This window comes from Rhododendron vialii, chromosome 10a (genome assembly GCF_030253575.1).
Source record: "Rhododendron vialii isolate Sample 1 chromosome 10a, ASM3025357v1".
Lineage (NCBI taxonomy): Eukaryota > Viridiplantae > Streptophyta > Magnoliopsida > Ericales > Ericaceae > Rhododendron > Rhododendron vialii.
This window is the reverse complement of record NC_080566.1, coordinates 16,476,774-16,500,318: the sequence shown is the minus strand read 5'-3', so window position 1 is coordinate 16,500,318 and position 23,545 is coordinate 16,476,774. Positions and strand designations below refer to the sequence as shown.

General features: G+C 36.6%; 2 protein-coding genes across 3 annotated transcripts; one reads left to right on the top strand and one right to left on the bottom strand.

The window, feature by feature from the left end:
• Window positions 1-324: 324 nt before the first annotated feature.
• Window positions 325-5,083, top strand: LOC131304337 (F-box protein At5g67140). The gene is made up of 5 exons (XM_058331556.1): window positions 325-631; window positions 782-928; window positions 3,060-3,195; window positions 4,195-4,293; window positions 4,680-5,083. The coding sequence occupies exons 1-5, from the start codon at window positions 537-539 to the stop codon at window positions 4,887-4,889; spliced, it is 687 nt and encodes a 228-aa protein (XP_058187539.1). The 5' UTR covers window positions 325-536; the 3' UTR covers window positions 4,890-5,083.
• A 1,518-nt stretch (window positions 5,084-6,601) lies between these two features.
• LOC131304174 (PI-PLC X domain-containing protein At5g67130) lies at window positions 6,602-12,274 on the bottom strand. Of its 2 annotated transcripts, XR_009192320.1 has the most exons (9): window positions 12,021-12,274; window positions 11,796-11,918; window positions 11,531-11,668; window positions 10,508-10,606; window positions 10,112-10,415; window positions 9,804-10,027; window positions 9,631-9,717; window positions 7,800-8,251; window positions 6,602-6,841 (listed from the first exon to the last, which is right to left on the bottom strand). XR_009192320.1 is itself a non-coding variant. In XM_058331307.1 (8 exons), the coding sequence occupies exons 1-8, from the start codon at window positions 12,138-12,140 to the stop codon at window positions 8,066-8,068; spliced, it is 1,281 nt and encodes a 426-aa protein (XP_058187290.1). In that variant the 5' UTR covers window positions 12,141-12,264; the 3' UTR covers window positions 6,602-8,065. The 2 variants fall into 2 exon arrangements, 1 of the variants encoding a protein (XP_058187290.1); XM_058331307.1 differs by having other exon boundaries at window positions 6,602-8,251; window positions 12,021-12,264.
• Window positions 12,275-23,545: the final 11,271 nt, after the last annotated feature.

The following is a 23,545-nucleotide window of genomic DNA, read 5'->3' as shown; positions in this document are numbered from 1 at the left end:
TTGTCTTGACGAGACAAATCGGAACAGTAAAAAATTTATGATTTTTACCCAAATATTTTTTGAAATATCCAAGATACAATTCATAATTTTACTTTTCCGATTTGTCTTGACAAAACGAATCAAAAAATCAAAAATTGAAGCGCCAAACTAATAAACGCTAAAAAATTTAAACAAAGACAAAGTAAAAAAAGTCCCAAAATACAAAAAAAAAAAGAAAAAGAAAAAAAAAGTGAATGCCACCTAGCGATTAACTTTTGTAACTGTAATTAGTTACGCAAGCGTGTCCGTATCTCCCTTTCTGACTTCCAAACAAACCCTGTGAACAAAGATTCTTGAATCTTGACACCATGACGAAAACATGACTCCATCCTCTCTCTCTCTCTCTCTCTCTCTCTCTCTCTCCGGTCCCGCTTGTCTTGAAAGCCCAAAACAAGGGGCTGCCTCTCTCTCTCTCTCTCTCTCTCTCTCTCTCTCTTGCTTCCCCTAATTCTGCTTTGGGTTTGTGGGTTTGTCAAAGCAGAAAACATAGAAGAGAGATGAGGAGAGAGGAAGAGGCGGAGATTGACCGCCTTCCGATTGACCTCCTCGCTCACATACTCTGCCTCATCAATTGCTTCAAAGATTTGGCCCAGTAAGGCTTTATTTACTTTACCGATCTTTTGGTTAATTTGAGCTGATTAATTCGGTTCATATTATTTGTTAATATATTTGCACGCAACTCACAAACATGGAGGAGTAATTGGTAGTAATATGATGTATGTGGTCATATTATATTATGTAGGGCGAGCGGGGTATGTAGGAAATGGAAACAGGCAGTGAAGCAATCGCTGGCTCGGAGAGAGAGACTGAGCTTTGCTGGCTGGAAAATGGACGATGAATCCACTACCCGCCTTGTTCTCTACGCTTACAACCTCAAGGAGCTCGACATGTAAACCCCTCTCACTCTACATATATATAAATAGATTGTATATACGTATGTGTGGTTAATTTGTATTGTTTTTATTTTTGATTTGCTGCACAATGTGTTCGGAACTTGTGGAAGAGAAGGGAAAAGAATGGAAAATTAAAAATTTTCCTCCTCTCTTTTTTGGATTCCTACAGAAAGAGGAGGGACAATAACAAAATGATCTCAACTTTCCTCTTATTTTCTCTTAATTATCTTCCCTTCCTTTCTTTTTCTTTCCACAAGTTCCAAACGTAGGTTAATTTTATTATCAATTATTGTTCTTTTCATTGGAGGTTGGTTCTTGTTTCACACATGGGTTGATTGGTAATCTTGTTGTTTTGGAGAGGGTCTGCGGTTAATTTGTGTTGCAATGAGGGGAACTGTATTACTAGGGAATGCTAATTCTTCTCACTGATGGCATTGTGTAACGCGTGCACGTTCCCAATCAAAGTATACCTTCGTACCGAAATGGTGAATTAGCGTTCCAAATGGACTTTCAAATTTTCAGATTGTATTATACTATGAATCTGGAGTTAGTGGACTATTGGCAGGATAGAAGGGTTAAAGAAATTTTCGTTATGCTCTTAGAAGTGTGTCTTGCATTAATAATATGGAAAATAAAGTTTCTTTATTGGCATTTGGCTGTTTATCGTACCACAATTTGGGGCGTGTGACATCAATCATGTCTCTCTCCTCATATAGATACGATCCAGTGATCCACGTTCTGGGCTACGCAAACTGAACATAGGTGTAGCATGACCATAATCCATTGGGTTTAAATTTGAGATCAAGATAAGGTGGTTGATTGTGTTATGGAAAGTTATATAACACTAAAGCTCCAACCGGATAAAATAAAAATTTTGTTCGCTGGCTCGGAGAGAGAGACTGAGCTTTGCTGGTTGGAAAATGGACGATGAATCCACCACCCGCTTTGTTCTCCATGCCTACAACCTCAAGGAGCTCGTTATGTAAACCCCTCTTACTCTATATACATAAATAGTTAGTATATGCGTGTTTATGGTTTGTATTGTTTTTATTTTTGATTAGCTGAAGATTAACTTTATTTTCAGGAGGTTAATATCATTTTCGAATTTTGTTCTTTATTGGAGGTTGATTCTTGTTTCACGCATGGGTTAATTGCTTATCTTGTCGTTTCGGAGAGGTTCTGTGGTTAACTTATGTAGGAATGAGGGGATCTGTACTGCTAGGGAATGATAATTCTTCTCACTGACAACGGTGTGGAACGCGCATGTTTTCTGTCATAGTATACCTTCGTACCGAAATGGTGAATTAACGTTCCAAAGGGATTTCCAGGTTTTCCCCAAAAGACTCATGTTTGATTTTATATTTAAATTCTGGAGTGGGTGGAGTATTGGCAAGAGAGAAGGGTTAAAGAAGTTTTCATTATGCTCTTAGAAGTGTGTTTTGCATGAATAATTTGGGAAAGAAGATTTTTCTTTATTGGATGTTTATCGAACCACAGTTTGGGGGATATGACATCGTCCAATCGTGTCTCTCTCATCATCTAGAGACGATCCATGTTCAGGGTAACACAAACTGAACATAGGTGTAGCATGACCCATTGACCATAATCCATTGGGTTTAAATTTGATATCAAGATTAGGTGGTTGAGGGTGGTTATGGAAAGTTTACTCCTGGATTCTATGTAAAAACTATAGCTCCAACTGGATAAAATAAAACATTGTTCTCTCTCTCCCTCTTTCCTCTCAATATCTCTCTGCCAAGTAAATAACAAAGGATAAGCCTTTGTGCTGTAGATTCTGAACTAATACCCATCACCATGGTGTTACTCCATCGCTGGGCAGGTCAGTGGTCGTAGGAGCATGTAATTCATTCTGTTTTGAGGGACTGGGTCCATATTCGAAGTGATTAGTCTGGACCACTCCACTTCCTCATGTCTTTGAGTTCTAATCGGGAGGAAATAATCGGGTGCAAATAATAATTAGCGGTATCAACAGATGATGGTGTGACATTGATGTTGTTATAGGCGTCTATGCGGTGTACAAATATTGCAGACTTCTGTGTAGTCATCTATCTGTCATCTGTATCCAGGATTTATTTACTGACGTGTTCACCTGTTATGTATTTTCAGTCCAAGGAGTCGTTGGGGTTGCCAAATTACAGACATTGGTCTGTACCAAATATCTTCAGCAAAATGTGTCAGCAACCTGACTTCAATATCTTTATGGGGTATGACAGGGATCACAGACAAAGGTGTTGTTCAACTGGTATGTAATCACTGCTATTGCCAAAATCATGTACTTCAAAGCAACCTTCAACATTTGTGATTTTGAACTGTTCTTGCAGCCTTGTTTGTAATCTAGTCTACAAGATTGTGTACTTTCGAAGATACGAACTTCATTTTGTTCTACTAACAGTATGCAGTTATTAGTTACAATAGATTAGGCTTCGCCACATAGACAAGAACTAAGATAGCATGGCTGCAAAAAGAACTCAGCGTAGAAATCAATAGATGAAAAGAGCTCATGAGGCTGTAGTTTCTTTTAGATGGTATGGTTTGTTTTGGATGTCTCTTTCATGTATCTGCTTTCCAGACTGACCGTCTTATCCAAAATCAAAATTTTCATCCACATACTTCATCATGTATAGCCATATTGCTGACAATGAGGTCTACGTTGTGCTATGTGATTGAGAATGTCAGGAATTGGGCTGATAATAGAAGAATCAGATATCTAGAGACTAGAACTAAGAAACTGAATTGTGATCATGTAACAGTAACTGGAGTATATAAAGATTGGATGTGGTTTTCGCCTCATTGATAAGTAAGTAAGGTGTTTGTACCCAACCCTGCCCTATTAGTACAATGGTCATGCCACTTAACTTGTCAATGAATTACCTTTGGGAGTTAAATGACCTAGTTTACGAGATTGAGGGTGTTAGACCTAAGGAATTCAGGTGTCAGGCTTTTCATTGCAAAGTCTGAGTAGCTTGATTTTCTTGTCTGGACAATCATCGATGGAGGTCACGTTTGAGGTTTGTCATGTCAAGGATCATAAGAATCTTTTTTAGGGGTCTATCCGAACCCAAAAAAGAAAATGATCTCGGGTTTATTATTGGGAAGTTATCTTATACTCCATTGTCTTTGAAGCATTTCCTTGCATACACATATCTTAGAAGTGCATAATTTGGTGCTTCAGTTCCTATGTTTATAATTTTTCAGTAACATATGCTGTATTTGTTAATGGATATATATTTCTTTCCAACAGATTTCAAGAACAACTTCCTTGCAACACTTGAATATTGGTGGTACATTCATAACAGATGATTCTTTGTTTGCCATTGCTGATAGCTGTCCAAATTTAAAGGTGAGTTTTAAAAGTAAAGATCATTCAGGCTTGTTTTTTCAGTTATATGATTCCCAATGTGAATGGCGGCCCGGGTGAAAGGTAAGGTTGCCCCAAGGTGACCTGGTGGTAAGGCTATGTACATTCAACCCTTCCCCATACCCTGCAGTAGCAGGGAGCCTTGTGCACCGGGTAGCCCTCTTTTCTATGAACTCCCAAGATATCCCCCCTTCTATATGCACCATAGCGGCTATGATCAACTACTTTCACCCTTATCCACTCCGCATCGCACTCTTTTTTGCCCCATTATGATCTTCTATAATACAACATATTATCTGCACATAATTTCACACAGACCTGATGCATGTCTTGTATGAATGTCTCTTACGTCCACCTTTTTTTCCCAGACTATTGTCCTCTGGAGTTGTCGTCATGTAACTGGGAGTGGACTTCTTATTCTTGTAAATAAATGTCAGAAACTTAAGTCCATCGATGTGTGGGGTACACGGGTTCCCCTGGATTGCTTCATTGGCTTGCTTGCCATCAGTCCAGCTCTCCAGATTAAACCCAAAGAACTCCAGCTAAACATTGAAAGGGTTTCGATGGTGCCTGTATAAATGATTCAAGTACAGATTGTATGTTCATGTATTCGTTGATTGGACATCGAACATGTTTTGTACTGATTACATCATGTTGCTTCCTGTATTTTCCATTCCCATAATTTGCAAGTGATTTCCCTCGGTCCATATATCTTTGTTCGTGAAATAAACTTGCGTGCAAGAAATGTATTTGTAATGGAGATTTATTACCACTTAGTTGTCAGCTATTTGAAAGGAAAATAAGTAGTTAGGTTCGCAGATCTGTATAACGTAACGGTGTTGTGTTTTTTGATCAAGGATATGTTTGGTTGCTGCAGCCAAAATCAGGTAAGTGAAGGCCTCTTTCATCTTTTGCCTTGAGGCACATTGATCTCTGTTATGGACACTGGTAACGAGTTCTTCTAGTTGTTGTATTACTTTTTGCCGTTGAGGGATGGTTGTTTCGAAGTATGACAGTAATGGTGGGTCTCACTCTACGTCTTTAGCTGGCTGGGCGGCCTAGTTGGCTTTTATAAATTAAAATAATCCCGAGTCCATCCCACTTATTAAATGGGCTTAGAAACTCTTCCCAGTCCAGCTCCATGAACCTAAATCGAACTCTCAAACCCTTTACTTTCTGACTTCATGGATGATCTCCAAATTCTTCTCCCAAAGAAAGTGTTCGGATAGCGAGAGAAGAAAAGGATGAATGCAAATCCACAGAATTCCCTGTCATTTTGAGTCTTTTATTGACAATCTACGAATTCTTATTCACAAGGCATCTCAAGTGAAAGTTGACTTGACTGGCTCCTCAATTGAACACTTCGTTTGATAACAATTAACTGACATCTCCATTGAACTCTTCTCAATCCCAGAATGCAGTTTGGCTTCCATTGAGCGTTAGATTAGGTCATACTATTCCGTAATACGATCGTCCACTTCCGCTCTCAATCCTCATCTTTGCGAAATTTAGTGATTGGATATTTCAAAGAATCTTTCATGCTCGTGCTCACATTTGTTAATGCTGCGCATTATGTGTTGGATCACTATTGCCAACTTGTCTCCCTGCTCTCAAACGTAGGAAAAGATATTGAAACATACCCCAAACGGTTTCTTTTTTGGGCCCCCGGATTGTTTTCCTTCACTGAACTAGTCATAAATCGAAAATGCAAATACGACCTTAAAGTTTCAAGACTGGAGTTATCTGCCCAGCCCAACCTGCAATTGATCCAATCACCTAATATTCAAAGTTCGCAGATGGGCAATTTGGCAAAGAGCTTAATAACAAATTTCTCTACAAACACTCAAATATTGGTACATTTTTTTGTTTATAAACTGTGATCGTCTTGGCAATTTCTCTATGGAATCAACATCTAGAATGACCAACAAATAGGGAATAAAATGTTGCTTGGTGTAATGCCAAGGGTGAATTAAACGAGCCACTTGAAACTTGAAAGCATCTCCAGAAATTGAGAAAAAAAAGGTGAAGGATGAGCAAAATCGCCCTATTTTAAACAAGAATAGGGTCCTAAAATGCATATTGGCAAAAAACCTTCACACTGGAATGCCTGCCACAAGTAGGCAACCTTTCGCTAGAGAAGGGCTTGATAAATGTCGAATTCTATAAGGGGATCTAGAATTTCCGAGAGGAGATAACACATCAATGTGTTAGATTCTATGATGAAAAGCAAGAATGTGCAGATCCAAAATTATGCTCCATAAGAACTAATATGAGCAAGAATGACCAACGGTTAGACTTGAGAATACCATCAATTATGTGAAAGTAAATATGATAATATCATTTAGTCTTGAAAATTAAACACCACTGCTTCGTTATTTTTCCTCGCACTTTAAGGCAAACCATACATATATAGAAAAACATTGATGAAGGCCGGAACACTTCCTCCACCACCAATACGAACCCATACGTTCTCCAAATATTGCTGCTGCTACATATATAACATGACCATCTCAAAATGGCCATCAGAAACCTGGCAAAATATGAGCAGAAATCATGACATTTCAGCATGTACGCAAATGAATGCTGCATAACGAGCAAATTTTTGAACAAAGTAAGATTTTTGAAAATATTTGTGGTGTCTTCCAGTTTTAAGCTCTCTAATTTTCGTTGTTTTCCAATATTGCTGAAGTAGCAAATATCCCATGGGTCTCTCAAAACCCAAAGCTCCACAAAACCATCCTTCTAATGGATGTGATAAAAAATTCTGAAATTAACTCTTTTGAATGAACAAATAGCAATGATTACTTGCAAGACATACACCACGGCATACACAGAATAACAGAAAATACAAGCACACCACGTGTGTTTCACTGACCTAATTGAATATATCGTGAGGGCAATCTCAAACATATAAGCATGCATAATCGAGACAACTGCACCGACGATTTCACCAATGAAGCATGGGATGATATAACAATCGGAAGAAGCACTTAGGATGAAAATTTCCAATGCTTGAGCAAGATGCAATATGAATGCCATTGAAATTTTGTCTAATATAGAAAATATGAGCTTAATTTTCCACTAAACATCTTTGTTGAATCAAACAAATGGTGTTAAGACTACTAACTAAGCATAACAATACTTATGACATGGTTTATCATCTAGCCATTGACATTTTCATTTAATAACAGCATGCATTCGACAATGCCAAAATGGATTTTTAGGACACCTAGTGTTCTGACTTGAAACTTATTACACTTCAGCTATGGGAAGGGATTTCTGTGATGAATGAAACTGCAGTCTTATATATTCTCCAACTTGAGTGACAACACCCACCACAGCAAAGCAATGAGCAAACAAATGAAAGGAACAACACGATTCTAAAGCAAATTTTAACTAAGCGTGTATCCCGAATAGCAAGACCATTATTCTTGCATTAATAAGCACACTGCAGTGCAGAAATTCACAGTCAAGTCTGGTAGAAATACCTGAACCACCTCCTGGCTTCTTGTTGATCTATTTTGGCCGATCTTGACCACAAATTTCAAAGCACCTTCTTGTCTCTTGACTTGGTATTACTTTAAATAGCTCTCCCATATTTAACCTTACCTTATAAATCTAGCCAGCATGTCTTGACTTCCCAAAGGAAGCTTGCGGCTTCCTATTCTAACTCCAAAATTTACGTACTAAGACACTATAACCCCACACTCAAGGGCGTAGCTCATTGACCATCTACCAGAAACATCCATATTAGTCATAATTTGAAAAACATTGAAATGAAATAAAACAAGCAGAAAACCAAGGGACTAGTGGTGTGAACAGTTGAAGCAGATCCTGTTAACTGCACAGATCCGGAAAAAGTTCCCGCAGGAGCAGCATAGGTTGGTGGAGTCCCATTAGATACAGGAGTGCTTTTGCAAACTCCAAAAGGTGCTCCTGCCTGTGAAAACCCACAAAAGATGCACTATTTAGGATGACTAAAGTATCTTATTGTAACACAAACACACACACAAAAGTTAGAGATATATGTCATTTTCTAGAAGGGTGGAAAATGAAATCTTTCCCCAAAATAGATCATAGGACTCCACAACAACTGTCAACTATTATAAACCATCAGCATCATACAATATGTAGAAGTTCGGTCAGCAAGTGAATAAACAGTACATCTTGCCGGATCAACAAACTCAAGTTCATGTCTTCGTGCAATAGGATATTAAGCATCCAGATTTTTAAAGTGCACAAAATCTGGGAATATGAGAAGGGCTTCCGAATTGTTTGAAATTATTGAGATCTTCACCAAAAGAAGGAAACTTCCACAATCTTACTTTCAGAATCTTAATTTTGGAAAACTTCAAATCCAACAGCTTCATGCTAAGTTTTATGATTGTATCTTTTATCCAGGAAGAGATTGTATCTTTTATCCAGGAAGAGATTTGGGTAATACCAAGGTGAAACTTTGTAAGACTATTGAGAGTCTGAGACAAGATGACTCCTGCTACATTTGTCATCCAATCTTAAAAAAAGAGTTGCCCTTGCAGGTGAGGAAAGAAGCAGAAAATTCCTGAGGGGATACTAGCACTGCTCCTATCCTGTTTCCATGTGATTTCAAAGTTTGGCAACTATGCGTTACCAATCAATCTTCATTTGGAAGACATTCAAAGATTAGTCAAACCAGTGAAAAACTAAGGACACTACTGAGGTGGGGCTGCGAGGTTTAGTCCTAAATGTTTTTGAGTTTTTCTGTGTGTTTTTGGTTTTTCGTTGGCTGATTCTGGTGGGGCTGTGTCCCCCCTGGCTTGTTTTTCTTGTTGTTTTGGGTGTGTTCCGGTCTGTGACTTGGAGATCACAGGTGTCTGTAGTGTTGTTGGCTGTTGGTTTTGCATGGTGGGGTCTGTTTCTAATGAATTAATTTACCAAAAAAAACAAAACACGGGGCAGAATTAAATTTTTTTTTTTTTTGGTTGATCAATGGGGAGTTGATTGTGTTACCTTTTGCTTGTATAAGCCGAATAATACAACAGAATGGATGAATAATTTGGAATTTTGTAGAAAATAACAAAGAAGTAAAGTAACACAATTGAGAATTTCATACTATCCAACTTTAGCAATAAATGGGGAGGCCTTTCAGCACCGCTAGGTATGAGTCAGTCGGAGTGTTGAATCTCTGTCCAAAACAAACTCTAGTTGAAAGTGATAGAAGGCGTATATAGTGCAAAGTGCAAACAAGGGAATCGCAAACCGTGGGAACAAGTACGTTAAAGCATTCCCAAACTGTTAAACAACTTAAACTAAAACCATGTACGGGAGATATGGACACACCTGACAAGCAGAAACTGAGCTACACCCACACAATGCCTGACCATTCATTCGATCCAGAGCGTCAAAAACGCCTCCTCCATCGCTTCTCTGCATAATTGCCAGTAAGAATGCAAAATTGACAGGAATAAAACATTCATATATGTTCCATTTCCCTTGAGCTAAAATTTTAATACCATGTAAAAGTTCACTGCCAAAAAGTTCGGTATTGCATTGCCTGCTGCTTTATAACATGTCCCGACCATGTCAAGAAGCGGAGCTGAATTCTCTTTGCAAGCATCAGCTTCAACTGGGAATGTGGGGAAGTAATTCTGCAGAAACAGAGATGAGCTCCTCGAATTGAGCGGCTTTGATTCCTTTCTGTTTGGGCAAGAGCCTTGCACCACACCAGGATCCCCAGCTGAAACCCATTAACGAGGTTGCTAAGAACAATATCTATAGAAGAAAAATAACAGAATAGTAACCTCATTTCAATGACACGTACATTCATTTTCAACCATATACCTCCACTGATAAGCAATTCCTTCACCAGCTTCCTTCGAGGAGTCGGAAGTGAAAACCAGTAACCGGTGGTTTTGTTGGACCATATCAGTAACAGTGGGCCAATCTTGACCCTTTTTTGGCATCTTAGATACCGGAAACCAGTACTTAACTAACCCCGCATCAGTGAACAATTTTGTCAAGCCTTTTGGAGTATGCACATAATCTTCAATTATAACGGTAACGATTTCAGTCGGATTTGTGCCTAAGAATGCTTCTACTTCCTTCAATGTGTTTATTGCAGGTTGCTGCAATATTTTAACAGAACACACAACTCACAATTATGAATCACAAAAATTGATATATGAAACTAAACAAGGGAGATGTGATAATGGATTACAAAGGCGGTGAAGTTGTAACACTGTCCGCGAAACGAATGGCAGAGCCAGATATCGTTGTTGAAGTCATACATGTCCAACATTAGTCCTCTCACTCCATTCTAAACAAAGCCAATCAAAGGGGGGGAAAAAAATTACGAACATAGAAATGATAATTGTATTGCAGCATGCCAATATTTTTTGAAGCTAAAAAACATCAAAAATGAAGCTCTTCAAACATTTATTTTAGTTTTCAGCATTTTAAAGTCGTCTTTGGCTCTGAAAAACAAAAAGAATTGTTCTCGTCCCATTAGCAATGGCAGAAACTAAAAATCTGTGTCAAACATGTAGCAAAAATTTCGGGAAAAAATAGAGTTGTAACGCAGAATTATAAACAGCCGTTTCAATAAGGTAATCAAAACAACAATGCTACAAACACGCGTGAGCCTCATTCCTTGCAAGTGTTCGTGCAAGTGTGTGCGCGATGCAAATGGACTAGTAGCCAAGTGGTAGGCACCATGTACTCCCACGCATTTGACGGAAGGTCAAATCCCATTAACAACAATTAACAATGCTGACTTTTGCCGAGAAAAAAAAAGTGTGCATTTTGTGGGTATGCATAGACCTTTTGTAGATTCTCGAGGCATGTTTGACACTACTTCTATTCCCAAAATGATTGTCCAGTTCACAAGAACTTAAATTAATACATTTTGTCAAACAATTTCACATCATTTTTCCGCTAGTTACTAGATATTAATTATTTAATTTTCATTTATAGCAAAAAGATTGAATTTTTTGCGACAAAATATAAGTTACACGATTTACGGACCAAACAATTTTGTTTGGGGCGGACGAGTACCATTTTGATGCACTTTCACGTCTTTCTATGCAATTTTCCACACATCCCACTATATATTCCAAACTAATAAGGGGACTATTTCTACTAACATTTGTTAAAGTTATAAACTATGGCAGAAAAGACGCAGAAAAACACCCTTTCTATCCTCATTGTATATTGAAATCATGCAATAACAGGAACCACATACTCTCAATTGGTTAGTAACAGTATCCTCTTGATTATACACCGTAATTCTCTGAACACCCGCCAACTGCGGAAAATCAACAATCGAAAACGAATTGTGCGTGACAAGCCATGAGTACTTGTTGAACGGCAACCCATCGACCTGCCCATTACCAATTGCACAAAAAAGGCACAAAACCCATCACCGCATTTGCTTTCAAATCCACCAAATGCAAAGAAACTTGAAGAATTGGACGAAAAACAGAAAGAAATCAAGTCAAGAAGCTTACTACAGGAGTGGGTATTGTAGCTTGGCCTCTGGTACAAATGGGTTGATTCTTACCCATCGAAGGGCAGTTGCCACAGTAAAGCCCGGGCCCACAGTCGGTGGCCGCAGCACACGAGTCTAGAACCTGTGTAATTCTTTGAATTTTCAGTTCAATTGCCAAGAGTTAAGTGAAAATTTAATGTTCCGAGAGAGAGAGAGAGAGAGAGAGAGAGAGAGAGAGAAAGACCTGGCAGTTGCCGTTGGAGCAAGCGGATGAAGCGGTAACGGAAAGGGAGAAAATGAGAAGAAGAAGAAGAAAGAGAGGTCTGCATCTGCTTATGCGGTGCTTTGCAAGAAACACCAACATGGTTGCAGCAGAGAGAGAGAGAGAAGTGGAATTAAAGCAGTCTCAGGTAGAAGGAGATGGAAAAGCAGATGAGAGAGGGAGAGAGGGAGAGAGGCAATTTTGGGTTCCAACCGCGGGCTTTACCAACATAAATTTCCTATGTTGTACTATTCATTTCCTATGTTGTACTATTAAATTAAGGGGAAATTTCAAAACAAGTGTCTGAACTTTCAACGATTCTTAAAAAAATACTACTCCATCAGTTACCTTTTTAAAGTTCAGTATTTTTTTTTGGGTTGTTTTTTAATAAGTGCATATTTTGTAAAATTCGTGAATAAAAATTGATACATTTTTTATTTTGCCCCTAAAAATAGATTTCATTTTGAAAAGTTAGTGAGTAAAAGTATAATGATGATGTCTCCATAAATGGTAAATAGGAAAAGTAGAGGTAAAAGTTGATGTGAAATGTGTAATTATGATGGTTTTGTTTGGTTGTGAATTTAGTTTAGTTTAGTTTTAGTAGTGGTGGAGAGAGAAATAGAGTAATGATTAAAGATAGGGGTAATGATTGGAGAGAGATAGAGAGAGATGAAAAGTTGTAATTGGAAAAATAGGGTAATGATTGGAGAAAGAAATAGAGTAATGATTGAAAACAAAACTAAAACTCAAATTTTAACCGAACAAAGCCTTTTTTTTCTTAATAAGTTGAAGTTACGAAATGAGACATTTAAAAATGGAAGGAGAGAGTACTGTATATGATCTTATGATAAAGCACACCTAAATTTGTCATTTCGTTAACAATTAGGCTCCATTCCAGTAATTAATATAAGTACTTATTTTTTAAGAAGGTAATTTCAAACTCAAAAATAATGTATTTATACAAATAATTTTTCTACCAATATGAATCTTATTTGATAGATCTCATTGAGATCTTTTATACGGTGCAAAAAAAAATCGAAAAATTATTTTTCATTTACATTATTTTTAAATTTGAAAATGTAAAATAAATACTTATTTTTTAAGAAGATGTTCTGGAACGGAGCCTTAGGCTCCTACTGTTACAATCTGTCAATTTGTAACAGATGTAGTTAACAAAAGTCATTTAACTTCCTTTTTTTTTAATTTTACTTTCAAAAATTACTTTAAACTCTTTCTTTTTTTTAGTAGTAAAAAATAAATATGTAATAAATTTTTTTTGGCTTACCATTTACCAAAAATTACTTTAATCCTTCTTAATTTTTTTTAAAAAAAATTGATGCGCTGCCACCAATCAATTGCCGAAGTATGAGCCCCAATTGTAGAATGACTTAAGTACGGGACAAACATGACCCCTGGAGATAATGTATAAATCTCATGTGTGGGTCCACCTCGCGCAAGTTCCATAGAGATAGTTGAGACGCTTATGTTGTAGAGATTAATTTTTAAACCATTCTTTTTAAAAATCAGTTCAATCGGACATGGAAAAGATTTGATAAAAACTTTCAATTTTTTATTCCAAAAATATACGAATGTTGTCACGCCCTCGATTTTAAACATAAATAATAATAACATTTAATAATCAAAATCCTCACAACTGTTACAATTAATAATCCAAAAGATAGTTCAGTCCCCAAATTAGCAAACTTGTCCAATCAGTTACATTGTTCAAAAGAAAAATATTATAGTACAATTTACTTATGCAAAGATACTTGGGTAACTTCCGAAAACAACTTAAACCGTGATATCAACATGCAATCCAAGCACTCCATGCCAGTGTCCCTGTGGTGTACCTGAAAATGATAGGGTTGAGCAAACACGCGCCCAGTAGAAAAATCTATACTCAAGTTATATAAACATGCGGTGAAACATGTACCAAGAGAGAGAATGAATTTCAACAAACGAACATGAGAAACAAAAGGTTACTACAATAAATAGGCAGACTACAACTACGGAATTCTAGATGTCTTATAAATATCCCTAACTATTCACATGTCAAACTAGAAGCATTATTAAATTTGCATCAATCTAAATAACCTACAGCAATTTCTCAACCATTTTATGACTCATCGAATGAATGCCACAAATAACCTCTATAGAATATCTCGTGTGTCTCTTTTTTAATAGCTACAATCTCAAGTCGCAAATAGTTCAAGAAACAACATGAACTTCTGACTTCGACTATACCATCCTTTGTTTTGCAAGAAATTCAACTGTATTACCTCCCCATGCGTTATAATGAACTCTCTCCACTTGGGTCTCCACGTTACCACCACATGCATTGCGGGACTCCCTTATTCAAATTCCCAACTCAAGCGTGTGCGCGCACACACACACACCATCAATCTATATACAAGCAAACAACATTCCTTAGTTCACATTCTTTCATTCATCATCATACAAGGCAATACAAACATTGTAGACATGCCACATTATACATTGACAAATATGCAAATTCCCGTCATTCCTCTAAGTATATCACAACATTCTTCGTCACATACCGAACCCACAAATAACTCTATGATGCACCACCCGCTAGGTTCTAAACTAGAATCTTATAGAACGAACGCCAAAGGACTTTAGAAAGATCAACGGGATGAATCACGAGGATACGAGTTACCCTATTCTCATCCGGACCATTAGGCAAGCCCCCATCAACCAACTATGCATCCCACGATATACCTTACAGCCTACGATATTTGAAATCACTCTACGGTACGTTTTCCAATCACCACGTTATGTTATAGCACCGAACATGTCTATATCGTTCATCATATCATGCCACAATGTCCACATACTCATTCTAAGACATAGGCGATGAATAGATACCAAACTTATAGGATTTGACTCTTTCCTCTTGTACAATGAGAGTCAAAGGAGATAGATTGATCAAAGAATCACCTAAGGTACGAACAATCAAGTTTAGAAGCGGTTTGGAGGTGTTCCAATGGTGTTAGAAGTGATCGAGGGTCAAAACAATCATGAGAACACGAAGTGGCAAAAAGCTGTTCAAAGACATAGGGGATCGATCCCTCATTACATGGGAATCGATCCTTTAAGGGTGAAAATCCAGATTGCATAGGAATTGATCCCTCCTTGCAAGGGGATCGATCCCCAGGCAGTTCGGGGCAATTTTTTGCAGATTTTCAAGCTCGAAACCCAAATAACAAACCTCAAGCTAAGGTACGATTGAAGCATAAAATCAACTCATAAACACATAGAATGAGTAAGAAATCTCTACCTCAAGTCAAGGATCGAAACCCACTTGATTTGGGCAAGCCCTAGCTCTCCAAACTTCAAAATCAACTGAGTGCTCCTCCTCCAAGAGAAATCCACGAAATATAAGCTCGAGACTGCGATTGAGGGGTGGAATGGAGGCGGTTCTTGGTGAGTTTTGGTGTATAAGAGCTTAGGAGGAGTGGAGAGAGAGAGAGAGAGAGAGAGAGAGAGAGAGAGAGAGAGAGAGAGGTGTGTTGTGTGTGTGTGTGTAGAGAGAGAGATGTGATTTTTAATCCCTTACACACACCCACCCACCTATATATACCAACATATACACAAATTACCCAAACACTCCTTCTACTAATAATCTTATCACATAGACCCCCAATTCATATAATTTTAACAATTTTCATATTTTCCTCAATTTCTAACATTTATAAAACCTTTAAATAAATTTTCAAAAATACGGGTCTCTACAAGTGTTATATAGAGTAATGAATTTAGGGTCCATTATTTTATATACATGTATCAATTATTAAGAGCAACATATTAGGGGATAATATAATATATAACTAATTGTATTTATTGACAGTTAGATATAATTACATTAATCCAATAAATAATTAATTCTTTGAAAAAAATCAATTCAAAAGGAAAAATAATTCTAACATTCTGTTTCGATCCTAGTGAATTACTACTATTTTTTGTCTCTTTCCATGGATTTATTCTGTGTAAATTATTTTTCATATATTTAGGGATATAATAACTTGATAAATCACAAAAAGGAGTTCATTTCAGTAAAAGAGAGTGTTTGAATAGTACCTTAAAGCAAACACCTCCATAATACAAAGACCACAACCAAAATTTGTTCATAAATTCTCCTTTAAAAAGTGCTTACAATTATCAAATCGATCTCGTCACAAAAAATGACGAATAACAAAACTTCTACCGTCACGCTCTCAATTTTCAACATAAATAAAGATAGCTTTTCATAAATGAAACTCCTCACATTATTTTACATAATACCTGAAAAGAGTTTACCATGTATTAATCTTTAAATTTACCATGTATTAATCTTTAAATTTCAAATTCAACTCCAAGAGTTTGAACATATTACATCAATAAAAGAAATAGAGTTAAGGTTCTATTACATTTCCAAAACATATTTTACCAAAATGTCCATGAGTCTTCTTTATCACTTCTTCCAAAAATATGTACTGGAATGCGTGCACTTCACTCCATGCTACTGCTTCGAGATCACACCTGAAAGATAATAGGTTAAGCTACACTAGCCCAATAGAGAAATCTATACAACCATTATATGCAAATGGGAGGACAAGCGGAATGAATAAAGTAGGTAAATTATTATGTCTCAAGTTTAAAATGGAATGTAAAATAATAGATATCTCACAGTCATTCATGATAATACAACATTATGACTACACGCCAAGTTTCTAGGCTAACCACAACATCTTATTCTGAATACTCTATCCGCTCCTGGACTTCACTTTAATCATAACGACATACGTTTAAAGAAAAAGACCTGTTAACACATGTCTCATTGGTGTTGTTTCGACAACCAATCATTTTTTTTGTAAATTCATCAAACAACCCTTACAACTCAGTCATTCATCTCAATCACAACGAAAACTTATTCACATAGAAGTAGTATGGATAAATTCCACTTCAGTCAACTCACCATCATTACGCCATTAGTTTCTCATATCACCATTTAAGCTTGTACATATTATACATCAAAGGGCACTAACTCACAACGATTCATAGATTTCATCCTAGCAACTCTTTTAACCGTACAAGCCACACAAGGGATGTATCATTCATCAATCATGAGAAAAAAGTCTCTCGTATTTACGCCTAGCATTGTTTAACTTAGCAGAGTGTTCTACATATTTGTCTTTCACATCGCATGTCAGCACACACAACATTCGCCTACCTATCTTCATTATGTTCTCTAAACTCTCATTTCGGTATCAATAGGCTCATGCGTAATCCAACGACCACTACCAAAGCCTTAAGTATACCACTAGCCTCGTCAAACCGTTCAATTAAGTACTCAGGCAAACCTAAGAACATCTGGTCTCACCCAAACGATTCTAAGAAAAAAGGATTACCCAACGTATATGAACATATCTATCTCATTTTGGCTACCAAACCTTATCGGCTTAGAATTAGGTTATGAGACCACCACCGTTAGAAAGTAGATTTTTGGTACATGAATTTCAATATAAAATTTGCCCAAAATGGAGTTCGGATGAAAAAGTTATGCCCGTTCGAAATTTTGCCAAAATTGCAGATTTTTCAATCCCTACCGGTAGGAGACCAGAATTTCACAAAATGACACTACTGGACAGCGTTTCTACCGGTAGGGTCAAAACTCCTATTGGTAGAACCTGGGTTTTGAGTGCACGGTTTTTTTCAGATTTCACAAGAATAAATTCAACAAAAAAATCAATGATCTAGGGCACGATTCAAACACCAAATCAATGCATAAACACATAATAGAAGTGAGAAATCCCTACTTCAAAGTCGAAGAACAAAACCAAAGCTCAAGCAAGCAAGCCCTAGCTCCGAAAACCTTGAATCAACCGTATATTCCTCTTCGAGCTCAAATCCATGAATTTCCAAGCTCTAGAACACTTGAATGCGAAAACCTTGCGGCGGATCAATGTGGGTTCAAAGTATTTTGGGGTGTTGGAGTGTGAGAGTTTGAGAGAGAGCCAAGAGAGTAGAGAGAGTTCGGATACAGAGGGAAGGAGGGGTGGATTGTGTGGTTCTCACACCCACACACACTCCTATATATACTCCATTATCTTTGCATTACACTATCGCCCCTCACCTCCAAGTTCTTGCACATTCGCCCCAAATCTCATATTCACATGACGTTTCACATTATCCCGATATTCTAATTTTCACTTAAACACTGAAATTATCGAATTTAAAACACGGGTCTATACATCTACTAAGGCACAAATAGGTAAATATTTTTATGACAAATTAATGGAAATACTAAATTAATTTCTGCTATTGATTTCACCTGGTTTGTATTAATATACATGTACCATTCTTTGGTCGCAAAAAACGTTCTAGTCTTTGTAAACTTCAATTTTTTTTTTTTTTTTGTAAATTTACATTTCAATACATAGTTGAAAGAAAATAAAACAAAATATTCACTTGCGTTTAGGATTAAGAAAGATAGAAATGAGGTGAACATGGAAGATGGTACTAATCCACCAATCCTAGTTGTCAACTATTTCTCAAAGCCATTTTTATAATTATTTTCCCGGCGCATGGAGGACAGCGCGACTGCTCTCTTGCGTTCGCCATTCTTCAATACCATGTTTGGTTGCTGTGGAGGATGGCGAACAGGGCTCCACCATCGTTGTGGAGTGAGTGCCTCGTCTCTCTATTCTCAGGAGTGGCTCGAAGTAGATGTAGGAGAGGCATTGATGTGGAGCTTCAAACTCAGTCACGACTGGAGTTGTTTTCTCGAGTTCTAGCTTATCACTCAGGCTGTGTTTAGGCTCTTATCATTTAGAATCTTAACATTAGCATTTGTAGCCAAAGATTTCTGTTATGTAATTTATGAATTTTTTTTGTTGATGTGCCTCGATAAAATTCCTTGCCAATTATCTTGAGGTTTTCAGCCTGTTTTTTCAATTGGAATTGGCTAGATGACCTGCAAATTCTACGTCTAGTTTTACTCCTTTAACCAGAATAACATAGTTACTAATTAGATAACCTGCTGGTTCTCTTTGAGCCTTCTCGCGAAGCCAGGAGAATTCCTCGATTCCTCTTGCATGTTCACCATCCTCAATACCACGCCTAATTTGCTCTAGAGGATGGGGAACATGGCTCCACTATTGTCATACAATGAGTGCCTTGTCGTTGTTCGGGAGTGGCTTGGATAAGGTGTAAGAGCCAAATTGGTGTGGAGTCCCAAACTCAGTCGCGATACTAATGAAACAAAGACGATTGTATGCAAGGATGAGAATTTGTATTATGAAACAAAGGAGTACAACTTACCTAAGTGTTTTTAGTTGATTCAAAATAGCCAGACTCATACTCTATTTATACTACTCCATGGATTGTTTTAGTCCACTGATATTTTCTACATCTTAATGTGGGTACATTCTAGATTCAAACATATATTTACATGAGATAATTATCTAAATGTTTCTATGATTATATCTTGGTATTGTAAGCAAACTTCTTCTAGAAGCTAGATTTTTGTAAATCTCTAGAAGCTACTCCATTTTGGGTTTTTTTTTTCCTTTGGGCTCCTCTGCAAAACTTTGGATTTCTCTACAAATCTAACTTCTAAATTATACAAATTAACTTCTTACTACCCCCTCTTAATTGTAATCTTCATGCATTCTTGAAACTGTGAGAATTTCTATGTTGTTACTGCTTTGGCCATTATATTTGCTAGTTGCTCTCTCTCGTATTAAAAAATTTCAGTCGCATTTTTCCTTTCCATGCCATGTCTTTAATAAAATGATATCGGAGTTCGATATTTTTTGTTTTGCCGTGAAATACTAGATTTTTACTCATTGCCATGTCATAATAAATAGTTATTGCACCTTCTTCTCTCTGCTCCATATTAGATATGACGCAGCTGAATTCACAAGAGATTAGTTGCGTACTAATCTAAAAAAGATAAATGTTTGAGTCCACGAACGAGTTCTTGAGTCCACAAGAAGAAAGAGATAAACTCATAATTTTATTGATAAAAAGTTCAATAATTGAATAACTTACACCCCTTTTTATACTAATAAGAGTCATAACAATAAGGTAACTACTTAGAGTGGAGACCAAGCAAAACAATTATTTGGAAACCAAGACCATAATAAGAAGGAAAATAAAATCTCCAAGGAAATAACATCTCCAAGGGAATAATAAATCCTAAAAAACTAGGAATTAGAAAAATAAGACACGTGCCAAATAAGTAGCACAAATATAATTTCATAACAATATTGTTCCTATATAAAGGTTCCCAAAATATAAAAAATCCTACGATCTTGTCCTACATCAGTCTTCTTTTTTTCAAAAGAACTCGACCTCGAGTTCTCATTGTTTGAAACAACTTCACACGTTGACACTTGTCTTCATCAATTTTGTACTTCAAATTAATTTTCTCGAACACGAACTTCAATAATGTGCTCCACTCTGCTTGACCTTCAAAATCTTCCAATAGGTTGCAAGTTGACAACAACAGTATCGACAAAACATGGAATATTTCAACTTCTTACTTCTCCAAAAATTTATCAAAGAAAAGTTTTCAAGCAATAATCTTTTCTCTTCATGTTTCACCTTGTTGACAAGATTCAATAGATGAACATTGGGAATTCATTCAAACTGTTCCACTCCAAGAAAATTGACAAAAGCAAATTTAGCCCTATCAAATATGCAATTATGTTGTGAATCCATCGTTTGGATATACGCTTCAAATTGATTGTTGGATGATCCTTTTGAATGTATTTCATTTGACAACCCTGTATTGATGGTGAGACCCTCCTCCTCAACACAAATATTAGTATCAACCATCTCCAATAAACAACTGTTTCGGTCCTTAACAACTTGATCACCAATATCGATATTAATTTTATATTTCTCACTAACATCAGTGTTACTTTTCTCATCATCAACTTCCATTATGACATCTTTAACATCTTTATCAGCATCACATTCAACCTGATCTCCTTCCTCTTCTGCGACCTCATATCCATCATAATAATTGTGAAACGATTGATTGGAACTTGAAGGAACTTGATTCTTTTTTTGACCTCCGAAGCTTAACTGAGTCAAACTCGTTGGCATATTTCTTGAATAATTTGTATCAGCAGTAACATACTATATTGCAAATCAAAATTATCTCGGAACATTTGTTTTGACTCAAGTTTTCTCCGGTATTCTTGATACAACTCTTGTCAACGATTTGATTGAAGAAATCTATCATTCATCAATCGTCTCATCCTGGGCCATGTCCTAATGGGTTGTTTATATTGTCGCAATCTATTGGACTGCAATCGTTCCCACCACGTAGAAACATAGCCATATAATTTACGAGCCACATATTTGACCTCATTCTCTTCAAGAATATCCGTGTAGAACTCAAAGAATTTATCTACTTTACGAAACCAATAAATAAAATTCTTAGGATGGCAATACCCATAAAAGTAGTAGGAATTATTGGTTCTACCTGAAAGTTAAAAAGTCGTCATCTGTGCGATAAAATTCTCCAGACCTTGAATGTCTCTTCTTCAACTGATATCCATAATAATCCTCAGGTAACTCGTCTTTAGATTCATCATCACTATCAAGTTGATAATAAGAATATCCTTGACGCAGTGGAATTCACGAGAGACTAGTTAGCGTACTAGTCCAAACGAGATAAATAACTCGTCGTAACGAGCAAATCTTGCGCACAAGAAAGAAAGAGAAAATCTCTGAACATTATTGATAAAAAGCTTTAAAAGTTGAATAATTGAATAGGTTACAACCCTTTTTATAAGACCATAATCCTAGAAATCTTACAGTAAAAGAAATAATAAATCATGCCAAAACAAGCGGCATTAAATAAAATATATTTTCTAATTAATTAAAATAAAATTATAATTTTTGTAGACCAAGAATTCTAATAAAGGTAGAAATCAAAATCAAACCGAATACGGAAAGTTAATAATTCTAACCTAAATGAAAATATTCTTAACCAAAATTTTATTCTAAAATAATAAAAATAAAATACAATAACTCTCTTTTTTGTCCTACATCAGTCTCTTTTTCTTCAAAAGAACTCGACCTCGAGTTCTCGTTGGGAATCTGCCATCTTCCATGTCAAAGAAACAGATACTTAGAATACTTCAACTCCTTTCTTAACTTGAAATAAAATTTCAAGAAAAAATGTATTTGCAAAGATTGTTTCTCAGCATGCTTTAACTTGTTGACAAAATTCACTAGATGAATGTTGGGAACCCAATCAAATTGTTGCACTCCAAGAAAATCGACAACTAGAACCTTATGCTGAAGTTGTTGGTTCTCTAGACTTTGATTTATTGTAGAGTTGGTTGGCACTCCTTTATCAAAAAATCGGATTTCAGCAACAACTATATTTTCTTGTAGTGTTGCAGTCAACTCCATTGTGGGTGATTCATCAAGCCCAAACACACAAACCTCCAATGCAATATTCCTTTGTTCCTGCGCAACCACATCGGAAACAATTTCAGTATCCTCTTGCACACAAGCATCGATGTTAATTTCATCTTGATCTTCAACATCAATTTTGACCTCTCCCATGGCTTCTACAATAATTTGTTCTACATGATACTACTTTGGCCTATATTTTTCCTCCAACAATTGCTCATAATTCCTTGGTAAAAATCTTTCCATCATACATTTTTTAATTTTGTACCATGCATAAATTCGACGCTTGCCCAATCGATCTCTTAGAAATTGCATATCTAGCCACCATCGTAGCTCTGGACCCGTAAGCTTCACTAACAAATACCTCCACATTTGTTCTGTCAGAATTTTTGCATACTCGAAGGAATCTTCGATGTCTAGAATCCAATCCAAACGATCTTCAAAAAATTCAAGACCACTAAATTTTGGTAAACTATCGTAATACCTGAAATTTGGTTGTCGCTTTGTCGACTGATAATCATCACAATTTTTGAATAGCTCGCCTTCAAGTTTATTCCTACTATCATAGTGATAATAAGAATATCCTCTACAGACGTTTTGGTTACTAGGTTGGTCGTGGGCAAATCCCTCAACGCGATTCCTATCAACTTTGCATTTAATAGGTTGACCATGGGCAAATCCCTTGGTGCGAGTCCTATTAAATCCTTCACCACGACCAACGTCAATGGGTGTGTCTTCAACTTTGTTTGGTGCCATCAAACCAGGCAAAGCCTTGCTCTGATACCACTTGACGCACTTCGATGTCTAGAATCCAATCCAAACGATCTTCAAAAAATTCAAGACCACTAAATTTTTGTAAATTATCGTAATACCTGAAATTTGGTTGTCGCTTTGTCGACTGATAATCATCACGATTTTTGAATAGCTCGCCTTCAAATTTATTCCTACTATCGTATTGATAATAAGAATGTCCTCTACAGACGTTTTGGTTAATAGGTTGGTCGTGGGTAAATCCCTCAACGCGATTCCTATCAACTTTGCGTTTAACAGGTTGACCATGGGCAAATCCC

Excerpts from the sequence above, each read along its gene's own strand:
- LOC131304337 (XM_058331556.1), top strand. The coding sequence starts at position 537 with ATGAGGAGAGAGGAAGAGGCGGAGATTGACCGCCTTCCGATTGACCTC. Across the intron at positions 632-781 it reads TGCTTCAAAGATTTGGCCCA|GGCGAGCGGGGTATGTAGGA; the intron begins GTAAGGCTTTAT and ends TATATTATGTAG. Across the intron at positions 929-3,059 it reads AACCTCAAGGAGCTCGACAT|TCCAAGGAGTCGTTGGGGTT; the intron begins GTAAACCCCTCT and ends ATGTATTTTCAG.
- LOC131304174 (XM_058331307.1), bottom strand. The coding sequence starts at position 12,140 with ATGTTGGTGTTTCTTGCAAAGCACCGCATAAGCAGATGCAGACCTCTC. Across the intron at positions 10,607-11,530 it reads CTGTTACTAACCAATTGAGA|AATGGAGTGAGAGGACTAAT; the intron begins GTATGTGGTTCC and ends GGCTTTGTTTAG. Across the intron at positions 8,252-9,630 it reads GCTCAGTTTCTGCTTGTCAG|GCAGGAGCACCTTTTGGAGT; the intron begins GTGTGTCCATAT and ends GGGTTTTCACAG.